At 51.7% G+C, this 27,322-nt stretch overlaps 1 protein-coding gene across 2 annotated transcripts in view; it reads left to right on the forward strand.

Moving 5' to 3' along the window:
* Positions 1–27,322, forward strand: part of LOC142309909 (membrane-spanning 4-domains subfamily A member 4A-like) — a 184,838-nt gene that overhangs the window by 50,787 nt on the left and 106,729 nt on the right. For both annotated transcript variants that reach the window (XM_075347370.1, XM_075347371.1), the window contains exons 3-5: positions 8,944–9,054; positions 19,584–19,640; positions 20,108–20,272. In XM_075347370.1, the coding sequence (XP_075203485.1) occupies positions 8,944–9,054; positions 19,584–19,640; positions 20,108–20,272 (333 nt within the window). The remainder of the gene's footprint in view (positions 1–8,943; positions 9,055–19,583; positions 19,641–20,107; positions 20,273–27,322) is intronic.

The raw sequence follows: 27,322 nt of genomic DNA on the forward strand, positions 1-27,322 counted from the left end.
GGAAGGTTGGAAGATGGAGGGAAAAGAAGAAGTTCAGTTTTGGAAAGGTTAAGTTTCAGATAGAGAGCAGACATGATATTGCAAACTGCAGTCAGGCAGTCACTAGTGTTCTGTAGTACAGCGGGGGTGAGCTCAGGGGATGAGGTGTATAGCTGTGTGTCATCAGCATAAAGATGGTACTGAGAGCCAAATCTGCTGATGGTCATTCCAATTGGGGCAGTGTAAAGGGAGAAAAGAAGAGGACCAAGGACTGAACCTTGAGGGACCACAACAGTGAGAGGAAGAGGAGAAGATGTGGAGCCATCAAATGATACACTGAATGAACAGCCAGAAAGATAGGAAGAGAACCAGGAGAGCACAGTGTCCTTTAGGCCAACAGAATGGAGCATAGAGAGAAAGAGATGGTGGTCAACAGTGTCGAAGGCGGCAGAGAGGTCAAGAAGGATAAGCAGAGAGTGGTCACCGTTACGTTTTGCTGTCAACAGGTCATTGGTCACTTTGACAAGGGAAATTTCTGTTGAGTGTAAAGGGCGGAAGCCAGACTGTAAAGGATCTAGAAGAGAGTGAAAGGAGAGGTAGCGGGTGAGATGAGAGTAGACCAGGTGCTCCAAGAGTTTGGAGATGAAGGGGAGATTGGAGACTGGTCTGTAGTTGATTGTGCAGGATGGATCAACATCCACAAGGTTCAGACACTAGGACTTCTCTGATTGGTTGCCTAAGTCACATGTGCAAGTGCATATAAATTGCGGACATGCGGCATCAGTGCCATTTTGTTAATGTTAATTGTTAAGGAAGGTGCTACCGCTGGTGCTTCCGCCTGTGCTGCTACACAGTGAGCTTAGCTAGGGGTTTAATGCTAGGTAGTTGAGATAGATAGGAGAGCGATAGTGTAGAATAGGGACATGCAGTGTAGGAAAGGTGTGTGCGTGCCACCTGAATCAGCTGTTCTGTTACCTGCCATTCATTCTGAACCTGTACCTATATCCCTCTGCCTGTGATCCTACCCCAGCCATGCCTGTTACCCTGAACCACGTACCTGCATTCCTGACTCCTGGGGTCAGTTGCTGCTGATTTCGGGAATGCCCTGGAGTAGCACCTGGTGACTACCTGCAGCACACACCTAACCACACCATCAGTGGCTGTAGTGAAGACCAACCAAGGAGTTGCTTAGTCACGCCCCTCCAAGGTAAGCCAGGTACCGTGGTACAATGGGTCCACACCCGCGTGCGTGACACTCCTGCTCTATGACCTGCGTGAAACCTGGTAACCCTGAAAACAAGTTTCTGTTTTGGTGCAACAACTCATGGCACTGCTGCTTTTGGAAGCACAACAATGTCCTACATCAGTGAGGCTAGCCACATCGGTAATACATACCCCCCATCCATGACCTTGCTTTGATGTGGAAATCCTGCTGATAAATTCCTTTACTAATGAGCTTGTAGATGTTATCCAGAATACCATATGCCTATTTGCAGATGAGAAACAAATAGCAGAGCTTGAAAAAATTCAAAACAGAAAACCAAAGTAATAAATTAAATAGATGAAATAGCTGAGTTGCAGTGGAATGAAAGATTAGCAAATTCTGGTAAATTATTTTTTAATAAGATAGGTTAGGAATAGAATTGAGCGGACCAATGGAAGTTCAGTTTGACGGGATTAATCTGACTTTAGATAAAGTTTGGTTTTGGACCTGGACTTGATCTGAACCCCAAAGAAAGTCACTGATTGGCATCTCGGGTCTCTGCCCATGTCGCGGGCGGAGGAGGGGACGCCGCGCTCTCCCACTGCTCGGGTCCGGCTGCTGCGGCTGCTGCGGCCTGCTGCTGCTCGGTGGCTCGAGCGATGGGCCGGATCCCGGGGACTCGAGCGGCGCTCCTCGCCCGTGAGTGAAAAGGGATTGGTTTTTGGGATTGTTTATTGTCCGTGATGCCACCCACGGTTGTGGTGATTGTGTGGACACCACCGCTGCTCTGTATGGGGATCCCGGGAGCGGTGGCAGGGAGCAGCAAAGTTGTTGGTTCTCCCCTCCGTGGGTAGGGGGTGGTTGTCCCGGGGCCCAGTGATGAGGTGGGTGATGAGGGATGGCGGGGCCGATGCAGGGCTTGGTGGGGTGCAGGGATGCGGGGGCAGCGCTGTGCCTCACGGCACTGTGGTACTCACTCAGCCTGAGACGATGACACAGTTCTCGGTAAAACACACGGCTGGGAAGACGGTTCCTACGGACGGCTGCACTTGCTTTTCCCCAGTAGTTGACGGTGACGGTCCCTTTTCCTGCACCTAAGATGATGATGGTAGCGATGGGTTCCCACCGGTAACCCGCTCCCCGGCTTTGATATGGGCCGGAGGAGCCCCTCTTTGCCCGCAGGCGCTGGCCCTGAGAAACTGGTGCCCTGGCGGTGTCTCTCTCTAACGGTCGGACTGTTGCCTTCAATCGGGACTTGGTTGTTGGGTGACCCAGAGGTCCCCTTCACTGACGGATTTGGCAAATTCACGGCGACTCCTAGCCTTGCCGGGATCCGAAAGGCCCCTGCCAATGGTGCTGACTTCACTTTGTATACCGCTCCGGTACCGCCGGGCCACCACCCGTCCACGGTCCTTTCGGCAACCTCCGATCAGCCGCTCCTGCAGACAGTCACCGCCGTCTGCTGACCTTGCTTTTCTCAGTCCGGGGCACACACCCGGACCAACTTCAGGCTTTCAACTGTCACTTTTTCCTGTCACTACCCTCACTGTCCTCCTTCTCCTTCCTCTCACTTTGAACTCTCAACTTAATCTTCCACTGCTTCCACTTCCTCCTCCAAACTCTATCTGCCTGGTTTCCTGCCTCCAGGGCTGTGAACTCCTTGGTGGGCGGAGCCAACCACCTGGCCCACCCCCTGGTGTGGACATCAGCCCCTGGAACAAGGCAACAAGGATTTTTGGTTAGCTTTGGTGTACCTATCTGGGGTGTAGGGTGTGGTGGTGTTATGACCTGTGACCCCTGGCTTGCCCAGGGCGTCACATTTCCCCTTAGCAAAATGCAGACCGTCCGCGGGCTGCCCGTCCAACACCGGTTTTATTTTTCTGAAAAGATATAAAACATGAACATGTAGAAAAACATCATCCCACATCGGGAGGTTCATTTCTTAAACGTTGCAAAACGGTTTTAAACGGTTGCTACTGCCGCTCTCTCCCACACAAGCAACCTGGCCCTGATGCTGCCCCCAAAACCCAGGCAGCACCCCTTGACCCCAGTCCTGAACCAGTTACCCGAGCGGGATCTGTCCTTCCCCTCCAGAGGGTAGCCACCGGTTCCTGTGGTGGCTGGGCCCCAGCCTGCTCCACTGCGGGCCCTCCCTCCAACCTGCCTCTCCGGAGGCGGTAACGGTTAGCTGCAACAACAGATTTATTTACAAGCCACTAATGTTTGTGGTTGCCCTGCAAGTTCTCGGGCTTGTCCATAGATGTTTCTATGCAGCTAGATGGTCCCCACGGGGACAACAATGCCGGCAACGGCCGGTTCCAAATCACGGTTCAATCAGGTCAATCTTCGGTTATTATTTTCATCTTCACAACTTTTCAAACTCAAAACACACTGGTGGTCCCTACCGGGACGGTGCAATGGTGCTCCGCTGCCATTACTCAGAGTCCTCGACATCACCTGAGGGAGGGGGCGCAGCGCTCACACGGGACTCCTGGCTGCCCCTCAACTTAGCATCCAGCGCGAACCACCCCCTCTCCCCACAGTGCCGGGTGTATTGGACTATGTCGCCCGGCATCAGGTTACGACCGGGGTGCTCCTCTGGTAGGTGAGCATTCACATCCCGCCGGGCTATAAACACTTCGGCCTCCAGGCCCGGTTCATAAATAAATCCATAGCCCCGGCGGACATCAAACCGCCTCACTTGCCCTTCATACAGCGGGCCCCGGACCCGGAAGGTAGCTTGTCTCAGGCTCTCCTTCTCCCGGATCGTACGGGCCACCATCTCCGCCTTCTTTCTCTCTCGTTCACCGATTTCCAGGCCCAACGGTACCGGCTCCCTGTCCCAGTACGGCACTGCTGCGAGCTCCGGCGCACGGGTCGGGCCCCGCGAGACCTGTTGGACATTGCCCACTGCTGGTACTCTGGGCGTCAGGTCCCGCGGTGACTTGGCCTTAGACGCTGCCTTGCATCGGCAACCCGGCGCAACCTCAGCCGAGGTGTGGGGGATGGGCACAGGGGCTTTCCGCTGCTGGGCCTTCGGCACGGAGTGGGCTGTCGGCTCCGGCTCGGGGGACTTCTCGGGGGACGCCTCCGGTTCGGTTTTCGGGGCTTTCCATGGCAGCACCTCCGGTCGACTACGGGCTCCGGCTACAAGTCGGCCCGCTTGGGCGGGCATGCTGGGTATCGCTACCAATTGCGGTGGTAGCGGGCCTAGTGGCGGGGTCCCAGCTTCCAGGACGGGTGGCGAGGGAGGCAGCAGGGTGAGAGGGTTTGGACCGGGTCCCGCAGCCGCGATGACCGGCCCTACCAGGGCATCGGGGCGTGGGTCACTCACCCTCTCTTCCGCAGCTTCCTCCTCGCGTCTCCGCACGGTCGCTATAACCTCCGCCATGTCGGTCTCCCACTCCTCCATGAGGAGCTGCATCTTGACCTGCAGCCTTTGGTAGAGCTGCGCGGTCCGGATCTCCACCCACGCCGCGGTTCCAGGTGCGGGGGCCACGGTGCTTCGGCACGGCATGAACATGTTGCTGGCGGCCTCCCCCAGGAACAAGATGGCTGCAGGGTCCTGGCGTCCCTGCTTTTATTGCCGCGCTCACATGCGGCTAGCCGCCATTCCATCTCCTTCAGCCTCTTTCCGGCCCCTCCTTTATCGGGGCGGGGTTTTGGCCTTCGCGCCTCTACTACTCGAGAAGACGCTCGAGCGGGAACTTTTCACGCCAAAGATGGCGACTTCTGAAAATTTCTGGCCGGACACCTCCGACGGTCACAAGGCGCACCTCTACCCAACGGCAGAGCGGTAAGATCCTGTTCGTGACGCCAAGTTGTCGCGGGCGGAGGAGGGGACGCCGCGCTCTCCCACTGCTCGGGTCCGGCTGCCGCGGCTGCTGCGGCCTGCTGCTGCTCGGTGGCTCGAGTGATGGGCCGGATCCCGGGGACTCGAGCGGCGCTCCTCACCCGTGAGTGAAAAGGGATTGGTTTTTGGGATTGTTTATTGTCCGTGATGCCACCCACGGTTGTGGTGATTGTGTGGACACCACCGCTGCTCTGTATGGGGATCCCGGGAGCGGTGACAGGGAGCAGCAAAGTTGTTGGTTCTCCCCTCCGTGGGTTTGGGGTGGTTGTCCCGGGGCCCAGTGATGAGGTGGGTGATGAGGGATGGCAGGGCCGATGCAGGGCTTGGTGGGGTGCAGGGACGCGGGGGCAGCGCTGTGCCTCACGGCACTGTGGTACTCACTCAGCCTGAGACGATGACACAGTTCTCGGTAAAACACACGGCTGGGAAGACGGTTCCCACGGACGGCTGCACTTGCTTTTCCCCAGTAGTTGACGGTGACGGTCCCTTTTCCTGCACCTAAGATGATGATGGTAGCGATGGGTTCCCACCGGTAACCTGCTCCCCGGCTTGGATATGGGCCGGAGTAGTACCTCTTTGCCCGCAGGCGCTGGCCCTGAGAAACTGGTGCCCTGGCGGTGGCGGTGTCTCTCTCTAACGGTCGGACTGTTGCCTTCAATCGGGACTTGGTTGTTGGGAGACCCAGAGGTCCCCTTCACTGACGGATTTGGCAAATTCACGGCGACTCCTAGCCTTGCCGGGATCTGAAAGGCCCCTGCCAATGGTGCTGGCTTCACTTTGTATACCGCTCCGGTACCGCCGGGCCACCACCCGTCCACGGTCCTTTCGGCAACCTCCGATCAGCCGCTCCTGCAGACAGTCACCGCCGTCTGCTGACCTTGCTGTTCTCAGTCCGGGGCACACACCCGGACTAACTTCAGGCTTTCAACTGTCACTTTTTCCTGTCACTACCCTCACTGTCCTCCTTCTCCTTCCTCTCACTTTGAACTCTCAACTTAATCTTCCACTGCTTCCACTTCCTCCTCCAAACTCTATCTGCCTGGTTTCCTGCCTCCAGGGCTGTGAACTCCTCGGTGGGCGGAGCCAACCGCCTGGCCCACCCCCTGGTGTGGACATCAGCCCCTGGAGGAAGGCAACAAGGATTTTTGGTTAGCTTTGGTGTACCTATCTGGGGTGTAGGGTGTGGTGGTGTTATCACCTGTGACCCCTGGCTTGCCCAGGGCGTCACACCCACATGCAGCCTGACATAAATAGAACATTTCTAGAGGAGGGTGGGTGTGGTTTTCCATTCTTTTTTTTTTTACACTACATCTGCTCATGCTGTTGTTACCCCCAGTGTGAGCCGTTCAAACACTGCAAGTGGCTCGCACTGGGCTGAGCACTGAGAGTACCTGAGCACAGTAATGCTCTCACGAGTAGTTTGCCCTTGTAAAGCGCCTGAACTCCGAACCCAAACTTTATTATTTTTTTTGCAAACTCTGGGTTTGGTACAAACACCAAGCACTGAATCTTGGGTTTGCGCATCTCTGGATAGGAATTAGAGATGAGTGAACCTGAAGAAGGTAAGATCAGTGTTGGAACCGAACATGGACTTTAGCAAAAAATTCAGTGTTTAAGTTCAGAGGTATGTGTGCTCACCACTTGAGCAAGCATCGCTGTGCTGACCTAGTGCGAGCTGCTTGCAGTGTTTGAATGGCTCGCACTGGGGGTCACAAAAGCAATATTGGATGTAGTGTGTGTGGTGCCCCTGCGGCTCCAGAGAATTGCACCTCAGTTAAGGTGCAGTGTTTGCCTTGGGTAAGGAGGGGGTTAATCACCGGTATTCCACATTCACACTTTACATACAGTCATGTGCCTTCCCACTGGGGGGATGGCCCAGGGTAGATAGGGGGGTGGCCATCAAGAAGCATGGGACTTTCCCGGTCACTGAAGCCAGCCACCTGGAGGGGGCGGGTCCCACTTTGGGTAGAAGTAGGAGCAACTCACACAATCTTCAGTCAGTCTACCGGGACATCAGTTGTTGTGACAAGACACCCCCATCTTCTCTCATCTTTCTCTTTCAGGGGGCCTAGGCTTGGAGCGGAACGCTCAGCCTGGGTTCCTCACTGCTGGAGGGGCAACACTTACAAAACACCTTTTCCAAACACCGGTGGCTTCTTCCAACTTATCCGAGGTCAATGGGGCTCATCACAGCGGTGACCAGTGCTACTGCGGCATTGATCGGGTTACTTAAAGTACTGTGAGTAAAGACACCTATAACCGCAGCAGCCGACTCAGACTTTTACTACCGGTGTCCTCGCCCCGCGCCTTGGTGCCAACGGCTACCGCCACTACTGCCCTCATCATCATCCCCAGGGCCCGCTCCACCTGTGGGGAGTGATACCATCTTTTCTGCTGCTACCATCAGTCCCGGAGGACGGTGACAGCAGCGGCGGCTAATCCCTGGCCGCGTACTGCAGGTGGCGTCACGTCATACATCCACCTCTTAATCCCCTTTTATTGTGGACACCTCGGGGCACGAAGCCAGGCAGGGCCACCTGTGATATACCCAGAACCAACACCACCGGCCCGGCGATGGGTAAGGTTAACCCCCTGCCGCCTGGGTGCCACATGTGCACAAAAAAAAAATGTAAGACCCCCGCCCTCCTCAGGAGTGTTGGCTGGCAGCATTTCGGGAAGGACCCGAACTGACCAACTACCGACTTCCATTGGGGTTCATGTCAAGTTCAGGTGTCAAACCGAACATTATCTAAAGTCCGGCTTAACTCGCTGAAATAAATTTCCACCGGTCTGCTCATCTCTATTAGAAATGTCTTAATTATAAGGCTGTAATTACTTTGAGGGAGAATTCACTACAGTTAAAGAAAAAACGGTGTCACAGAGAATGATTAGTCTACATGGTTGGTATCAGGTGGCATCAGCAACATTGAATCTCTGACAGCATTATCTAAATAGATTCATGCCGATTTTGATATAAAAATTAAAGTCACTCCCATTTTATCCTATTAAATACAAAGGAAAAATAAAATATAAATACATAATTGGTGCAGCTGCGCTTGTAAAAGTCCGCTCTTTTAAAATCTAAAATTAAGAAACCCAATTGATAAACATACCATAAAGAGAAAAAAAATTATACTGCCTGAATTCCATTGTTTAGTAACCGCACCTCCTCCAAAAATGTTATCATAAATCATCAAAGCATTAGTTTGGCATCCATATACACGTCAGCTTACTGTACACGAACAAGCCCTAACTCAGCCCCATAAAAAAAAAAAAAATGGTATATATCTCTGAAAATGGCAATACAAAAAAAACAAAAAATATTTTTTACAATATTCTGAATTTTTTCCATCAATTAAAGCATTTTTGGAAATGCCGTTATCGGACTGACCTGGATAATAATTTTTCCAGGCACAAATGCTATAAAAACAAAACCCCACAAAACAATGGCAAAACTGCATTTATTTCAATATTTAATCCCTTTTGGAATTTTTCACCTGTTTTTCACTATAGCTATTAATATGAATGGTGCCATTCAAAGCTACTCATCCTGCAAAAAAGAAAGCCATCATTCAGCTATGTCGATAGACAAATAAAAAATCTGTTGCTTCTAAGATGGTAAGGAAAAAACAAAAGTACTAAAATGAAAAATTCCCTGTAAAGGGTAAAGGGTAAAATAAATAAATAGCCCAAGGTGCCAAGTATAGTACTGTGGCATGATATCTCCAGACTACAGAGGAGCCAAAAGTAAGGAGATTGCCACTTGTTGGGGAACACTGATCTATATGACTAAAAATGGGTGGAAGTGGGGATAATCTACAGACAGTTATTTCAGTCGCCTACAAAAATATGTAAATTCGCCCTAAAATGTAAAATGTTTTACATCTTTGTGTCTACTTTTTTTCAGATTGTATTGATTGTTTTGGCCATCCTGGAGATTGGTTTGGGAATTGCTCTTTGTTTCACCAGATTCTCCATAACTTTACCAAGTGGAATTCCTTTTTGGGGGTCAATTTTTGTAAGTACCATTATACTGAAATATAGCTACTGTATAACTGTAACACACCTACATCTGACATGGAGAACCACTAATAATAACAAAAAATGATCAAATCTGTAGATTTTAGGGTTCGCCAGGTTCAGCCGAACTCTAGTTAAAAGTTCGGTTTATTAGCAGAACTTGACCCAAACTTGACACCGGATGCTGAACTCCATAAAAATCAATGGGAACAGAAACATTGGTGCTGTAAAATCACTGTAAAATGGTCACAGGAAGGGCTAGAGGACTGCAAAAGGAAGCAAAAAGGGATAAAAGCAGGACAATTACCCTACAAACAAATGTCACCATGGGAATGATGGTTAAATCTATATATATAATTGCCTTATTCTGTCTGTCTGTCTGTCTGTCTGCCTTGCTCCAAAATTGTGTCCTTACGGTGACACAAAGCGGATTGGCCGCTGGCCTCGCCATGGCCCCGCCCCCCCGCACGGATTGGTCGCTCGCCCTGGCTCCCCCCCACACGGATTGGCCGGCCGCTCGCACAGGCTCCGCCCCCCACACGGATTGGCCTCTCGCCCCGGCACCCTGCACGTATTGGCAACTCGGCCACGCCCCGCCCCCCTCACGCAATGCACGTTCGCTCTGGCCCCGCCCCTTGCACGCACCCCCCGAACTGACACGGAGACACGACTCCCAGGTGAGTACTGTACCCCCGGGAGCCCACACCAGCATACGCTGCCAACTCAGCCGACACAAACCCTCGCATTGCTGGGGTTTGCCGCCGTATGCTGGTGTGGGCTCCCGTGCAATTGGGGGACGGGATGCGCTGGTAACCATGGTAGCATAGTTACCAGCACATCAAGGTCCTGCAGCGGCGGAACATCCACACGCACACACATAACAACAGACACACACACACACACACACATCAGATCACACTCACTCTCACACACACCTCACACACACATTAGATCGCATCCACACACTCACAGCATCCGGAGATATCGCTTGCTTCTCGGCGGCGATACTGTGCTGTGAGCTTCCAGGACCTGCCGGAGGATCACATGGCCAGAAGCATGTGGTATCTCCGGATGTTGTGAGTGTGAGCGCGTATGTGCAATATCGTCAGTGTGTGTGTGTGTGAGTGTATGCGATCGGATGTGTGTGAGTGTATGCGATCGGGTGTGTGTGAGTGTATGCGATCGGGTGTGTGTGAGTGTATGTGATCGGGTGTGTGTGAGTGTATGCGATCGGGTGTGTGTGAGTGTATGCGATCGGGTGTGTGTGAGTATGCGATCGGGTGGGTGTGAGTGTATGCGATCGGGTGGGTGTGTGTGTGTGTGAGTGTATGCGATCGGATCTGTGAGTGTCGGCAGAGGAGCACGGCGTGCTGGAGGAGGCTGGGAGGAGAGAGGCTGATCCTGGGGAAGGCTGGGAGGGGGAGGCTGATGCTGGGGGAGGCTGATGTTGGGGGAGGCTGGGAGGGTGTAGGCTGATGCTGGGGGAGGCTGATGCTGGGGGAGGCTGGGAGGAGAGAGGCTGATGCTGGGGCAGGCTGATGCTGGGGGTGGCTGGGATGAGAGAGGCTGATGCTGGGGGAGGCTGATGCTAGGGGAGGCTGATGTTGGGGGAGGCTGGGAGGGTGTATGCTGATGCTGGGGGAGGCTGATGCTGGGGGAGGCTGGGAGGAGAGAGGCTGATGCTGGGGGTGGCTGGGATGAGAGAGGCTGATGCTGGGGTAGGCTGATGCTGGGGGAGGCTGGAAGGAGAGAGGCTGATGCTGGGGGAGGCTGATGTTGGGGGAGGCTGGGAGGGTGTAGGCTGATGCTGGGGGAGGCTGGGAGGAGAGAGGCTGATGCTGGGGGAGGCTGATGCTGGGGGTGGCTGGGATGAGAGAGGCTGATGCTGGGGGAGGCTGATGCTGGGGGAGGCTGGAAGGAGAGAGGCTGATGCTGGGGGAGGCTGATGCTGGGGGAGGCTGGGAGGGGGAGGCTGATGCTGGGGGAGGCTGGGAGGAGAGAGGCTGATGCTGGGGGAGGCTGATGCTGGGGGAGGCTGGAAGGAGAGAGGCTGATGCTGGGGGAGGCTGATGCTGGGGGAGGCTGGGAGGGGGAGGCTGATGCTAGGGAAGGCTGGGAGGAGAGAGGCTGATGCTGGAGGAGGCTGGGAGAGAGAGGCTGATGCTGGGGGAGGCTGGGAGGCGGAGGCTGATGCTGGGGGAGGCTGGGAGGCGGAGGCTGATGCTGGGGGAGGCTGATGCTGGGGGAGGCTGGAAGGAGAGAGGCTGATGCTGGGGGAGGCTGATGCTGGGGGAGGCTGGGAGGAGGGAGGCTGGGAGGAGAGAGGCTGATGCTGGGGGAGGCTGATGCTGGAAGGAGAGAGGCTGATGCTGGGGGAGGCTGATGCTGGGGGAGGCTGGAAGGAGAGAGGCTGATGCTGGGGGAGGCTGATGCTGAGGGAGGCTGGGAGGTGGAGGCTGATGCTGGGGAAGGCTGGGAAGAGGGAGGCTGGGAGGAGAGAGGCTGATCCTGGGGAAGGCTGGGAGGAGGGAGGCTGGGAGGAGAGAGGCTGATGCTGGGGGAGGCTGATGCTGGGGGAGGCTGGAAGGAGAGAGGCTGATGCTGGGGGAGGCTGATGCTGGGGGAGGCTGGGAGGGGGAGGCTGGGAGGAGAGAGGCTGATGCTGGGGGAGGCTGGGAGGAGGGAGGCTGGGAGGGGGGAGGCTGAGAGAAGAGAGGCTGATGCTGGGGGAGGCTGAGGCTGGGAGGAGAGAGGCTGATGCTGGGGACAGAGAGGCTGATGCTGGGAGGAGAGAGGCTGATGCTGGGAGGAGAGAGGCTGATGCTGGGAGGAGAGAGGCTGATGCTGCGGGTAGAGAGGCTGATGCTGGTGCAGCATGGGGGATGGAGCACGAGGGGGGGGTGCGCAGCATGGGGGATGGAGCACGTTTGGGAGTGCGCAGCATGGCGGATGGAGCACGTTTGGGACTGCGCAGTATGGCGGATGGACCACGTTTGGGAGTTCGCAGCATGGCGGATGGAGCACGTTTGGGAGTGCGCAGCATGGCGGATGGAGCACGTTTGGGAGTGCGCAGCATGGCGGATGGAGCACGTTTGGGAGTGCGCAGCATGGCGGATGGAGCACGTTTGGGAGTGTGCAGCATGGCGGATGGAGCACGTTTGGGAGTGCGCAGCATGGCGGATGGAGCACGTTTGGGAGTGCGCAGCATGGCAGATGGAGCACGATGGGGGGTGCGCAGCATGGGGGATGGAACACACACACACACACAACACACCACACACACACTGGGAACCACAAACACCGCCCTACACAGACACCCACACACACAGACAACGCTGCACACACACAACACCCAACACACAAACACCGCGGCATACATAAATATACGCACATACCGCACAACACACACATTGCACAAAACATACCTCCCCCCAAAACACACCACACCCACACAAACCGCGCAACACACACACACACACAACGCTACAGACACACAGCGCTCCACAAACAACGCAACATACGCAACACACAAACAACACCGCTCTCACCCCCCCGCCACACCCAGACAACACCCAGAACATGTACAGCGCCCTACACAAACACTTGGTAACTACACACAACAACATCTATATATATATATATATATAGATATATATATATATATCTATATATATATATATATATATATATATATGTATATATATAACAAAAATCATACATTAACTACACAATACGTAAATTATAAAATACCCGATGCGTAGAATCGGGCCACCTTCTAGTATTAAATAAATGAATAAAAAAATTTAAGAGTTCCCCAACCGAGATTGTCAAAGTTCCCCCACAAATCCAGAATTTTAAGAGTGCCCCCACAGAGGCGGTTTTCAGAGCTCCCCCACAGAGCCAAAGTTTCAAGGGTGATACCACAGATAATGTTTTCAAAGTTCTCCATAGAGCAAACATTTTAAGAGTGCACCCACAGAGACTGTTGTCAGAGTTCCTCACAGAGCCAAAATTTTAGCAGGGCCTCCACAAAGACTTTTGTCAGAGTTCCCACCCAGAGTGAAAATTTGAAGCGTGCTGCCAAAGAGCCTGTTTTAAGAGTCCACCCAAAGAGCACATATAACTCGTCTAAAATAACATAGAGTAATAATATGGAACAAGGAAGCAAAGGTCTAAGTGGAGGAGGAATATGAGGAGGAGGTGGAGGGTGACGTGCCGGTGTAGGTGGAAGAGGCGGAGGAGGAGGTAGCCAACATTGTTTTTTTATTTTTATTTTTTTATTGTTATTCATTTCAGAGTTCCCTACAGAGCCTACATTGTAAGAGTGCAGCCACAGAGCCTGCTTTCAGAGTTCCCAACAAAGCTAACATTTTAAGAGTAGAGATGAGCGAACCTGATGTTCAGTGTTTGGAGTTTGTACCAAACACCAACTTTTCCAAGGAACAGAGTTCGGATTCAAAGTTCGGGTGTTTTACGTGTGCAAACCACCCACTTGAGTAATGCTGGGCTTGGCGCAAGGCGTACCACTTGTAGTGTCTGAACAGCTTGCAGCGTAACAACGTAATTGGATGTAGTGTGCACAAAAAAAAAATGGAAAAACCATAGCTCATGTGCGACAGGCTGCCCAGAGGCAATGACAAGCTATCATCAGTGGGAGTTGTATCACTTGTGACTCGCCCACCCCAGGGCTGTGGGACACCCGGTGCCGGGCCGGACTAGTCCGGTGGTAGTCAGTGGTGGCTGGGCCCGGCTCCGTGGCCCTGGTGGGTGTCAGTTGAATATGTGGCTTGAATTAAAGTTTGTGTTCGTGACGCCACCTGTGGTATGCGGCTATTAAGCCGCCGCTGCTGTGTGAGGCCTCCGGGATGGTGTTATGGCAGCAATGGTAGTACTGCTCCCCACAGGTGGAGCAATGCCCGGGGCACAGTTGGTGCTTGTGAGTGTCTATGCAGATGAAATAACAGAGGCAACTCCAAGGGTGCAGTTCAAGTTCTTTACTCACAGTTCTTGTCACAGCTGTAGGGACCCTTGGACTGCTGGGACCACTGTCAGGGACCTCCGCCGTTTCTGGGTGATTCTGAGAGTGAAAGCCGGTGCCCTTCTCTTGGTGTCTCTTTCTTCTGCTGTCTCCCTTAGCCTTGCCTTTGTTAGGGTGGACCTGGCTTGGCCTCCACTACAGCCTCCAGGCTGGGGGGTCACCTGTCGGCTGATTACCCCTTTTCTGAAGGTCTGCTATGGGTTCTGGCCCTGGGAGTTTACAACGTTCCCTGGGCCTCGGTTTTTACTGTTTGGAGATTGTCTTTGCACTCCTCCAGTCTCTAGGGACCGTCCCCTGTCGCAGCTTAATCACTCCACCGATGTTAATGTGGAACAGGCCACCGCAGCCTGCAACTACCCGTGGCGCCTCTAGGCCCTCTCTTCGGTACCTAACAAGGACTGCTCGTGGTACCTCCAGGACTACCCGTGGCCCTGCGACTCCTTCTGTCTCTGCGTGGTGTCACCTGGACCTCTGGGTCCCAGGTTCTTCACCAGGAAGCGTCTCCTTCAGTTCCTCTGCTCCTGACTGACTTGGAGCCTTTCTTTCCTTCTTTCTTTCTTTCCTCTTCTCCTCCTTGCCTGCCTCCAGCAGGCCTCCTCCTCCCTCCTTTCTCTCGTTCTTCTACTCCAACTACATGCTGGCTCCTCACTCTTTCACTCCCTGAGGTAAACTGAAACTAACTTGACCTTCCTTTCTCTATCTGCTCTCTGGTGGCTCCTCCCACCTCCCCAGTTGCTAAGCTACCACCCTATGGGAGCAGGGATGGGTCTTACAGCCCCTCTCAGCATGCAGCATGGGAGGGTTGCCTGCCACTTTCCCTGGTCCTGTGTGTCCCTAGCAATGGGTGTAGTGTGGATTTACCAGGGAACCGGAGTTCACTCTCTTCCTCTCCCAGAATGGGGCATCACACCGCTGATGGGGTGCAATGACCTGTGGCGACGGAAGCCTCAGGGGCGCCACACTTGCATCCTCTGTATCCCCTTAGTGATGTCTGTGAGCTGCTTTGGGTGACACCCTGCTGTGCACATGGTTCCTCCTCATCCTCCAAAACTGTCTCCTGGCTGGACAGCTTTGTACCTGGATAATGTTGATACAGAAATCCACCCTCCCAACCATGTTTGGATGACTGGTCTGATTATTGAGTGACTGGTCCGCCTTTTCTTCCTCCTGTGCCACCACCTCATCCATCATTGCCTTGAAGCGATTTTTCAGGGCAGCATAGAAGTAGGATAGTAACACTGATGATGGAGTCATCAGCAGTGGCTATGTTCGTAGACTACTCAAAACAGCGCAACACGGCACACATGTCCAGCATGGAGGCCTTCTCGTTGGTTGTGAAGTGATGTTGTTCCACAGAATGACTCATCCATGTGTGCTGCTGCTGAAACTCCACTATCACCTGTTGCTGCTGCTCGCACAGTCTCTCCAGCATATGTAAGGTGGAGTTCCAACTAGTGGGTACATTGCATGTGAGGTGGTGTGAGGGAAGACAGAAGTGATGAGCAGCAGCAGGGTGAGAAGAACGCCTAAAGAGAACCCGCACTTTTTGCAGCAGCTCTGACGTCTCGGAGTAATTTTTCAGGAACCTCTGCACCACCAAATTCAGCATATGTGCCAGGCAAGCGATGTGCATCTGTGCCGCCCCCGTGTCAGCAGCCGAGCTGCTCGGATCCGGATCTGCGGTGGCTCGAGGGACGTCCAGACCCGGGGAGGGGGTCTCGCGGCCACTCGAATGAAGGGGGGGGGGTATTTACAGAGATTATATTTAGAGTTCGTGATGCCACCCGTGGTATTTGGTAAGGTGGAGTACCACCGCTGCAGCTGGGAGTACCCGGTGGTGATGGAGTGGGCAGCCAAGTATTTAACCCCTCCACAGGTGGGGGGAATGCTCCAGGACTCGGTGATGGTGACGGAGATGTGCCGTTGGGGAGGTAAAGGTCACTTGCGTACTCGCTCAGTCCAATAACGCTGACACGGACAACTTTAGTAAACTAAAGTTCTGGACACCGCTGCCGCTGAAGGGAGCACGTTTGGGTCCCGTTTCTGTTGGTGTTGCCTGTTGATCTGTGACATTTCCCTTGGCACCTGGTTTCCTTCTAGTTGGTCCCTGTAGCTTGAAACTAGTCGGGTCCTGCTCCCCAGTGTGGCTAACTGAGGGAGCTTGCTCTCAGGGTTCACGCTTGGGATTTCTTGGACCATATGTGTGGAAAGTCCTATCCCTCTCGTTTCGCTAGTACCCCGATTTTGGAGCAGGTGGAGAGCGGATCTTGAAGGCTTCGTTCTCGTCGGGCGAATTGTCAGGTTGCCTTAACCCCTTAACGACCCATGACGTACTAGATACGTCATGGATCGTGTGCCGGTAAGCCCCGCCCCCTGCCGCCGGTCGGCGGCGGCGAGACGCGCACATATCAGCTGTTATCAACAGCTGATATGTGTGCCTGCTAGCCGCGGGTGGAAGCGATTCCACCCGCGGCCATTAACCCCTTACATTTCGCTGCCAAAGTCTTGGCAGCGATATGTATATGGGTGCCGCCATGACAGTGACTTACCCCGCCCCCGCCGGAAGTCACGTGACATGATCACGTGACTTTCGGTGGTTGCCATGGTAGCACAGGGTCATGTGATGACACCTGTGGCTAACATGAGTCACTTCCTCTCAATGCCGGAATACAGCCGGCATTGAAAGTGAAGCAGCAAATCTGCAGTTCTCAGCTCTGTAGCTGAGATCTGCAGATAGTGCAGAGCGATCGGATTGCTGATCGCAATAGCCCCCTAGGGGGACTAGTAAAATAAAAAAAAAAAGTAAAAAAAAAGTTTTAAAAAATTAAAAAAAAATAAAAAAAACCTAAAAGTTCAAATCACCCCCCTTTCACCCCATTGAAAATTAAAGGGTTAAAAAAATAAAAAATACACACATATTTGGTATCGCCACGTTCAGAAATGCCCGATCTATCAAAATATAAAATCAATGAATCTGATCAGTAAACGGCGTAGCGGCAAAAAAATTCCAAACGCCAAAATTCCGTTTTATGGTCGCCGCAAATTTTGCGCAAAATGCAATAACAGGCGATCAAAACGTAGCATCTGCGCAAAAATGGTACCGTTAAGAACGTCAGGTCGAGACGCAAAAAATAAGCCATCACTGAGCCTCAGATCCTGAAAAATGAGAACGCTACGGGTTTTGGAAAATGGCGCAAAACGTGCGCCACTTTTTTCGGACAAGCTTGTGAATTTTTTTTAACCCCTTAGATACAAGTAAACCTATACATGTTTGGTGTCTATAAACTCGCACCGACCTGAGGCATCATACCCACACATCAGTTTTACCATATAGTGAACACGGTGAATAAAATATCCCAAAAACTATTGTACAATCCCACTTTTTTTGAAATTTTTCCGCACTTGGAATTTTTTTGCCGTTTTCCAGTACACTATATGGTAAAACTTATGGTTTCATTTAAAAGTACAACTCGTCCCGCAAAAAACAAGCCCTCATATGGCAAGATTGATGGAAAAATAAAAAAGTTACGGCTCTCGGAAGAAGGGGAGCAAAAAACAAAAACGCAAAAACGGAAAGTGCCCGGGGGCTGAAGGGGTTAAGCTACTCCATGACCTAGGGTCCATGTACCCCGTCGTGCCCTGGTCCCAGCCCGGTGATGGTACAAGGCCACCGGCTGTCCTCCGCGACAATACCGTGCCCCTTGTTACGATCCCCTGCGACCGGGGGTCCAGCTCCTACCAGGCCCAGACCAACGTCTGCTACCTAGTAGTTCCAAGGAGCCCAGCTCCTGATCTCCTCTCTGTAACTCCTGCGTGGATCCACAGACTCAGATGGGCTGTAATGGGGAGGCTGGAGGGAAGCCACTCACCAAGCAGGACCCCCAGAACCCTGAAACCCTTTAACCCCTATACATGGATTTGGAATTACACAGGGCCCTGGTGATCACTACCTGTGAAAGGCTGGTCCGATGAGAGTAGTAGTCAGGCAGTTTCAAACCAGGAATTGCGGAACAGGGACAGAATCGGCAGGCAATGACGTAGCCAGCAAACGTAGCAGAGGTCAAATCCGGATCGGGCAGCGAGGTACAAAAACAGTAGGCAGGAGGGTAGTCAGAAAACACGCATAAGTCAGCACACAGGAATCACCAAACAGAATAGGAGAATAGGACGTAACAGGAGCCAGGAAAATCAGAACTATCTCTGGTAGAGGTCAGCAGACAGGAGGGGAACTAAAAAGGGTGCGGTGTCTTCCCATTGGCTGCAGCTGAATGCTGGCAAATGCAGCTGGAAGACACTCGCCACCTACAGTCAGCCAGTGGTACTGCAGACCCCAAGATAACCCAGCCCAGTGGACGATCGAAGCCTGTGCCCACTTCTGCCACTGGCATCGACTCCTCTCCCATCACCAGCACCATCCACGGCAGGAACACGGCGTCGCCTGGCGATCGGAGCAGAAGTCGCTGGAGCAGACTCCGGTGGCGACGTAACACTCTCACCTCCAACACTACACTCTCCCTTTCTCTGACTGACTCCTGACACTCCTGACCTCCCCTTAACCAACCCCCAAAGTGGGCGACCCTATTCCACTCAGGCCGTCCACTGGTGTGTCAGGTGGGTGTGGTGCAGAGTATTCCTAGGATTTTGATTAGTTGGTTTTGGCAACACCAATGGTTAGGGACCAGTAACCAAGGAAGGAGGTGGATATTGCACAGAAGGGCAGATTGCGCAATACCCTGTGACAACCTGATAGGTCAAGGCGTCACACATCAAGCCGGCTAGGTCCAAAGGTCCTGTGAGATTTCATCCATTATCGCACCCCACCAGGCTGGTATTGAGGTTCAACTACACCAAACACTCATTGGTCTATTGTTCTATCCCCGTCCACCACTCCCATTATATGTGGAATTTTTTCCCCCAAACAGATGTTTTTCAGGACAGCCTGCCGTTATTTCCCCCTTGATTGTGGAGGTGTTACACTGTCTGGATGAGGAGTAGGTGGAGGAAGCAAAGTAGGAGAAAGTGGCAGCAGAGGCAGAAACCTCCAGGAATATTCAACAGTGGTAGGACATGCACCAAAATGCTTTCTGCCTCATGCCCAGTAACCACTACATTTATCCAGTGTGCAGTGAGAAAGATACTGTATGGAAAAATTTGTTCAGTACAGACCAGATGCTGGGGGTAATAAGAGAAGAACCTACACAGGGAGGAAAGAAAACTAACAGGAGTGTCCTGAGTGAGATGCAGCAATTTCCTGAAGATGAAAGGTTTTGAACATTTCTAGGACTTGCTTGGATCAAGGGCATGGTACATTACATATATTTAGTTGTTGTATCGTTTTCAGTTTTGGGCATGAAGGATAGGTCCAGTTAGGAATTTCTTCAAGTTGTAGAAGTCACAATAACGTGTATTTGAAGACAGTGTTATATGACAATGTCACCTGTTAATCTTACAGATTTTGTAATGTATAAAAATATTTATTATATTTACAGTACATCATTGCAGGAGCTCTGACAATTGCTGCTCATCCTAAACCCAGCGTCTGCTTGGTGAGTGACCTATTAAAGATATTGTTTTTTCTTAAAGGGAACCTGTCACATGCAATATGCACCCAAAGCCACGAGCAGTTCTTTGTGCATATTTCTAATCCCTGCCTAACCGTCCCTGTATACACTAGCATAGATAAAGAGAGCTTTAGAAAAAGGATTTCTAAAGATCTTTAATCTCATGCTAATGAGTGCAGGGACTAGTCCCAAGGGTATTATATCCCCCGACTAGTCCGCCCTCTTAGCATGTTAGTACACCCATAGGGGTGTACTAACGTGCTATTCTCTGCAGCGTCACCAGTGGTGCAGCGTGTACCTATGATCGCTGTGAATGCTCTTCTGAATGCCGGGCACTTCCCGTCATATATATACCGTATATGTATATATATCCCACATGAAGGATCAAACACAACATGTAATTATATTTTACAAGGTGTGTAATAAATTGCATTTGACATTTCTTTCCACAGATCAGAGGATCCCTCTCCTTAAACATCATCAGTTCCATATTCAGCACTGTTGCTTTAATCATAAATATTGCGGATCTCGCAACCATGTCAATGTTTTATAGTTGCTATTACTATAATGGCTCTTACTATAATCAGGAGTTCTATGAAAGGTGCAAGAATCAGCTGGTAAGTTTTATTCATCTTTATACAGACTACACCAAACAATTGATAGTTTTAGGGTACTTTCACACTTGCGTTTATTTCCTTCCGTTACAATCCGCCCTTTTGGAAAACAGCGGAATCCGTTAACAGATTCCGCTGTTTTCCATAGACTTGTATGGGTGACGGATTGTACCAAAAGGACCTGCGTTGCTTCCGCTGGGCGACGCTCCGTTGCTTCCGCCCAGCGGGAGGAACGCAGCATGTAACGTTATTTTGAGCAGCGGAATCCTCTGGATTTCACTGCGCATTCTCTTTTTTTTTTTTTTTTTTTTAAAATCAAACTTTATTTTGGCTTGCGCTGGCTGAATGTTCAGCTGAGCGCCCGGCCGTCGGCAAGCGACAGCGCTCAGCTGAGCGACCGGCCGCCAGCATGCCCGGCCGCCGGCAAGTCACAGCGCTCAGCTGAGCGCCCACCCGCCGGCATGCCCGGGCGCCGGCAAGCGACAGCGCTCAGCTGAGCGACCGGCCGCCAGCATGCCCGGCCGCCGGCAAGTCACAGCGCTCAGCTGAGCGCCCACCCGCCGGCATGCCCGGGCGCCGGCAAGCGACAGCGCTCAGCTGAGCGACCGGCCGCCAGCATGCCCGGCCGCCAGCAAGTCACAGCGCTCAGCTGAGCGCCCGCCCGCCGGCATGCCCGGGCGCCGGCAAGCGACAGCGCTCAGCTGAGCGACCGGCCGCCAGCATGCCCGGCCGCCAGCAAGTCACAGCGCTCAGCTGAGCGCCCGCCGGCATGCCCGGGCGCCGGCAAGTGACAGCGCTCAGCTGATCACCCGGCGGCTGGCTACTGGGAGCGATCAGCTGATCACCCGGCGGCCGGCTGCAGGGAGCGATCAGCTGATCACCCGGCGGCCGGCTACTGGGAGCGATCAGATGATCGTTCACAATAGTCTGCCGCTGGTAAAACTGTAAAAAAAACAAAAAAAAAAAAACGAATTGCGTTGTTTTGCAGCATCCGTTGCATCCGTTACACAACGCAATGCAACGGATACCGTTCAACGCAAGTGTGAAAGTACCCTTATCTGTCTTTCGAGAGACCTGACAATGACAAGTGCTGGACTGTTAGACAACTTGATATCATTTTCAGTGGTGGAAATCTTCTAAGATGTTTAACCATAGACTATTCTTCCGAATCTTCATGTGCCGTCTTGAATACCTACTATTAGTTTCTTTCTGTCCATTTGCCTACAGTTTCATCATTTCTACATGCTATGTTAAAACACTGTGTGCATAATTATTAGGCAAATGAGTATTTTGATCATATGATACTTTTATACATGTTCTCCTACTCCAAGCTGTATAAACTACCAATTAAGTAAATCAGGTGATGTGCATCTCTGTAATGAGGAGGGCTGTGGGTGTAATGACTAGAGATGAGCGAACCGGCCGCAGTTCGGCTCGAGCTCGGTTCGCCGAACGGAGGTCTGGTTCGAGTTCGGTTCGGCGAACCGATTTGGCGAACCACTTGAACCCCATAGAAAACAATGGGAGGCAATCACAAACACATAAAAACGCATTATAAATGTACAATGCCATTACACTTACCTGTCCCCGGGATGTGTCCTGCACTCTGTCTCCCACAGCTTTTCCATCGGTAATCGCTGCGTCCTCCGGGAACACCAGCAGTGATGCAGGACCTATCGTGACTTCAAAATAGCCATGTGACCAGTCACGTGTCTATTATCTCATTGGCTACAGACTGGTCACATGACTATGACGCGTCATGCTAGGACCTGTCATTGCATCTCTCTGTTACACGGTGCACGTTTGTGTATCCTAGTGTACCGGCGACATGCTCTAGCACACGGTCGACTCCCCGCTCTGCTTCCCCGTTCCCTTAAGGTACCGTCACACTAAGCGACGCTCCAGCGATCCCACCAGCAACCTGACCTGGCAGGAATCGCTGGAGCGTCACTACACGGGTTGTTGGTGAGCTGTCAAACAGGCAGATCTCACCAGCAACCAGTGACCATCCCCCAGCCAGCAGCGACGTGTGGAAGCGATGCTGTGCCTGGTAACTAAGGTAAATATCGGGTAACCAACCCAATATTTACCTTTGTTACCAGCGCACACCGCTTAGCGCTGGCTCTCTCCACTCCTAGCCAGAGTACACATCGGGTTAATTTTACCCGATGTGTAGTCTGGCTATGTGTGCAGGGAGCAGGGAGCCGGCTGCGTGAGAGCGGGGGACGCTGGTAACGAAGGTAATTATCGGGTAACCAAGGAAAGGGCTTCTTGGTTACCCGATGTTTACCGTAGTTACCAGCGTCCGCAGAAGCCGGCTCCTGACCGGCTGACACAGCCGGTCAATAACGGAGATCACTGTTGCATAGCAACGCGCTTGGTAGCGGTGACATCCCGCTACCAGCACGCAGCGGCACCGGAATCACGTGATCGGAGCAACGTTGCTATGGCAACCTGTGCCACCGCTTACAGCCGGAGCCTGTGGTCACTCTCACAGAGTGATTTCTGCACGGAGCACAGCGTCCTTTCTCCCATGCAGCTGTGCTGTCTGATGTAGCAGAGCTGCATGTGTTGAAGGAGAAAGAAGACAGAAGAGCAGGATCGTGGAGGGGTGACAGGGGGTAATAAAGATGGAGTCTCTAATGTGTCTGTGTATTTATTTCTATTAAAGTATTTTTTCTCTGTGTGGTGTTTTTTTTAACCCTTTACTGGAGATTCTTAATGGCCGGGTCAAACGTGCCTGACATTAAGAATCTCTGACTTAATACTAGCTAGCAAAACAAAGCTAGTATTAACTCATTATTACCCAGCAAGCCACCCGGCTTTAGGGCTGCTGGAAGAGTTGGATACAGCGCCAGATGATGGCGCTTCTATGAGAGCACCATTTTCTGGGGCAGCTGCGGACTACAATTCGCAGCAGAGGGGCCAAGAAACCTCAGGCTAACCTGTGCTGCAGATCCAAACTCCAGCTGCCTAGCTGTACCCGGCTGGACTCAAAAATGGGGCGAAGCTCACGTCATTTTTTTTTTTTTAATTATTTCATAAAATTCATGAATTAAGTAAAAAAAGGGCTTCCCTACATTTGTAGTTCCCAGCCAGGTACAAATAGGCAGCTGGGGGTTGGGGGCAGCCATACCTGCCTGCTGTACCTGGCTAGCATACAAAAATATGGTGAAGCGCACATCATTTTTTTTGTAGTTTTTTGGCAAAAAAAAATAAAAAATGCTTCCCTGGATTTTCCATTGCCAGTGAAGGTAACATCAAGCAGTGGAGGTTAGCAGCCAGTAGCTGCTTGGATTACCCTTAGCTAGCAATACAAAAAATGCAGTAGGAACCAATATATATTTTTTTTTAATTATTCATTTAAATAACGAAAAACAAAAAGAGCTTCCCTGTATTTTGATTGCTGGACATCACAGTGCTGTAAAAATTATTCTTTAAAAAAAATGAAGAAGCGCTCCGCAGTATTTTTGATTCTCAGCGCAGATAAAGCAGACAGCTATGGGTTGCCACCCCCATCTGCCTGGCGTTACCTTGGCTGGCAATCAAAATACAGGGAAGCCCATTCATTTTTTTTATTTAAAAAAATAGTTAAAAAGAAAAATGACGTTGGGTCCCCCCATTTTTTTATAGCCAGCTAGGGTAAAGCAGACGGCTGTAGCCTGAAAACCACAGCTGGCAGCTTTACCGCGGTTGGGGATCCAATGTGGAGGTCACCCTAGGCTCTTTTTTTATAATTATTTTATAAATATTAATAATTACAAAAATAAAGTAGGGTCCCCCCCAAATTGGATCACCAGCCAAGGTAAAGCGGACAGCCGTGGTCTGGTATTCTCAGGGTGGGAAGGTCCATAGTTATTGGTCCTTCGCAGCCTTAAAATAGCAGGCCGCAGGCACCCCAGAATTGGCGCATCCACTAGATGCACCAATCCTGGTGCTTCACCCCAGCTCATCCCGTGCCCTGGTGCGGTTTCAAACGGGGTAATAAATGGGGTTGATACTAGCTGTAAGGTCACCTGACATCAAGCCCAGCAGTTTGTGATGTTATGGCGTCTATCAGATACCCGACATCACAAACTGTCAGCACTAACAAAACAAATAGACGAAAAAAAAATGTATTTGAAAAAACACTCCCCAAAACATTCCCTCTTTCACCAATTTATTGTAAGGAAAAAAAATAAGGGGGTCCCACGATGACTCTGGACTGTCTAGAATATGGGGGGACACGCTCAGGGAATGTATCCCCCATTTTCTAGGAGTGCAGACCCTCCATGTGAGGAGTGTGCGTGCAATGAATTTGCACCCACTCTCCCGGGTCCACAGCAGCAGAGTCCATGTCGTAACTGTTGCTACCAAAGCTGCAATGTCCTGCTCATGAGGTAAGGGCATGCCTAATCAGGAGAACTATTCTACATTTCCAAATATTGGTATTTGCTGATATTATTGCTATTCCACCTACTATATATTGGGGATAGGATCATGGAGATGGAATACCCCTTTAAGTCCAGTTATCCAGCTGAATGAATACTAAACAGAGCTCGCTAATTAGACATGTTTTCTTGTGGTGTATAACGGACTCTCATGTTTGGTAGTCGTTCAGCACGGCAACAGAAATAGCAAATCCCTCCATTTGTAAATGTAGTATAGCTCTCCTGATCAACTATGTTCCATACCTCATGAGCAGGGCATTGCAGTAGCTTACAGATGCATGGTTACCGCCACTCACTGTGTCTGAACACAGGAAGCTAAACTGACAGCCGCTCTGTGCATGCGGCAACGTCTATTGTGAAGGAGGGGGCCGCAGGGGATCAACGCTGCACAGGTACCGTGGGACACCGGGGAACACCGGTGGGGTTATAGGGGGTGACCTGGCAGGGCCTGGGGAGGAGTTTTCTGTCGCATGTGCCATGACACATGCGACAGAAATCAGAGGAGTAGGGTGAATGCGGCCGGCGCGCTGCTGTGCGGGTGGCCATCTTGGATTTTCGGGAGGGGGTCGGTGGGGAGGCACTTTGGCGACACCGGGGGACCGGAGGGGACCAGGGAGGAGATTTATCTCCCATCTGACATGTTTGTTCATGCCAGATGGGAGATAAATATTTTTTTACCGGCGCTGTCATTTACTGTAACATGATCACTGGTATACGGTGTATACTGGTGATCACGTGAGCGGGGACCGGAAAAACCGACCTGAATCATGATCTCCAGGGTCTCAGCTACCCCTAAAACCCCGGAGATTTTCTGACGCTGGGGAGCGCTATTCACTTATTTCTGTTTGCTGTTTATAAACGGCAGATTAGAATAAGGCTACATTCACACGACCGATCCGTTTTTACGGTCCGCAAAAAACGGTCTGTTTTTTTCACGGGTGCATCCGTGTGGCATCCGTTTCCATTCCGTATTGTTAGGTCCGGGTGGTGGATCCACTGGGCCATGCACCCCACCGGAGGCCTGGGTGCACGTTAGCCGGAGCACTAGCGTGGCAGGGACTGCGTCCCACAGGGGACAGGTAGAACTGTCACTGGGGCTTCAGAGTTCCTGGAGACAGTGCAGGAATCTGGCACAGGTGCCGGGTAGGAATGTCAGGCAATAGTATTGATCACAGGACACGGCAGCAGGGGACCCGAGCACCAAGCTTTCAAGACAAGGCTTACAAGACACGTTGATCAGGCCCCGCCCACATGGCAAGGCCAGTCTTATATACCCAGCACAGCCTCATGTCATATCCTGCTGCAGCAGTGCTGGGCCCATAAGACCAGGTGAGTGGGCATGGCCCGACCGTATACAGAAGCATGAGTCAGACACATGAGACTGGGGACAGGACATAGGAGAGCACGAGCGGGAGCAGCAGCCGTGACCGGTGGACACATGGACCGGATCAGTGGGTAAGGAGCGGTGCCGTGCAGGTGCGACCGGATCAGTGGGTAAGGAGCGGTGCAGAGGCATCGGGAGCGTGACACGTATATGGTCCGTATGTCATCCGTTTGTCATCCGTGTGCTTTCCGTTTTTTTGCGTAGTGCCAAAAAACTGAAGGAGGGGAAATACATAAATTTACCCAGGATCCATAGCTTCATCCTACATGAGGCGGTCACATGTTCACTCCAGTGCCATTTTCTACTGCTTTTCACAGCGTAGAGCGCTCTGGTGATTTTCTTATGCTTGTACACTTCATATCAGTCTTTTCTGTCATTATAATGGCAGAAAGACACATAATGTCCCACTCTCCTGCATTTTGTAACTTTGCACCCTTTGGTGCATTTCATGTGGCACTAAGGGGTGCTTAGCCTTGTATTTACCAAAATAAATAAATAAATTAAAAAAAAAATGATGTGGGGTTCCCCCTATTTTTGTAGCCAGCTAGGGTAAAGCAGACGGCTACAGCCTGCAGACCACAGCTGGCAGCTTCACCTTGGCTGGTAATCCAAAACTGAGGGCACCCCACGCTGTTATTTTTAATTAAATAAATAATTAAAAAAAAAAACAACACATAGGGGTCCCCCCAAAATTGGGCCACCAGCCAAGGTAAAGCAGACAGCTGGGGTCTGATATTCTCAGACTAGGGAGGTCCATGGTTATTGGACTCTCCCCAGCCTAAAAATAGCAGGCCGCAGCCGTCCCAGAAGTGGCACATCCATTAGATGTGCCAATCCTGGTGCTTCGCCCCAGCTCATCCCGTGCCCTAGTGCGGTGGCAAACGGGGTAATATATGGGGTTAATACCAGATGTGTAATGTCACCTGGCATCAAGCCCTGGGGTTGGTGAGGTCAGGCGTCTATCAGATACCTGACATCACCAACCCAGTCAGTAATAAAAAAATAGACAAACACATTTATATTTGAAAAAACACTGCCCAATAGATTCCCTCTTTCACCAATTTATTAGAAAGAAAAACAAATCCAGGTCTGCTCTAATCCAAGCGGTTACCATAGCGATCCATACCATAGTCACTGTCCCAGCCAATGAAGAACAGAATGTTCCCCATTGGCTGGGAAAGCAATGCAGTGATCTGAGCTAACATCAGTAGGTAAGCTCAGGTCACTGCAGGGCATGAC

This window comes from Anomaloglossus baeobatrachus, chromosome 5 (assembly GCF_048569485.1).
Source record: "Anomaloglossus baeobatrachus isolate aAnoBae1 chromosome 5, aAnoBae1.hap1, whole genome shotgun sequence".
Lineage (NCBI taxonomy): Eukaryota > Metazoa > Chordata > Amphibia > Anura > Aromobatidae > Anomaloglossus > Anomaloglossus baeobatrachus.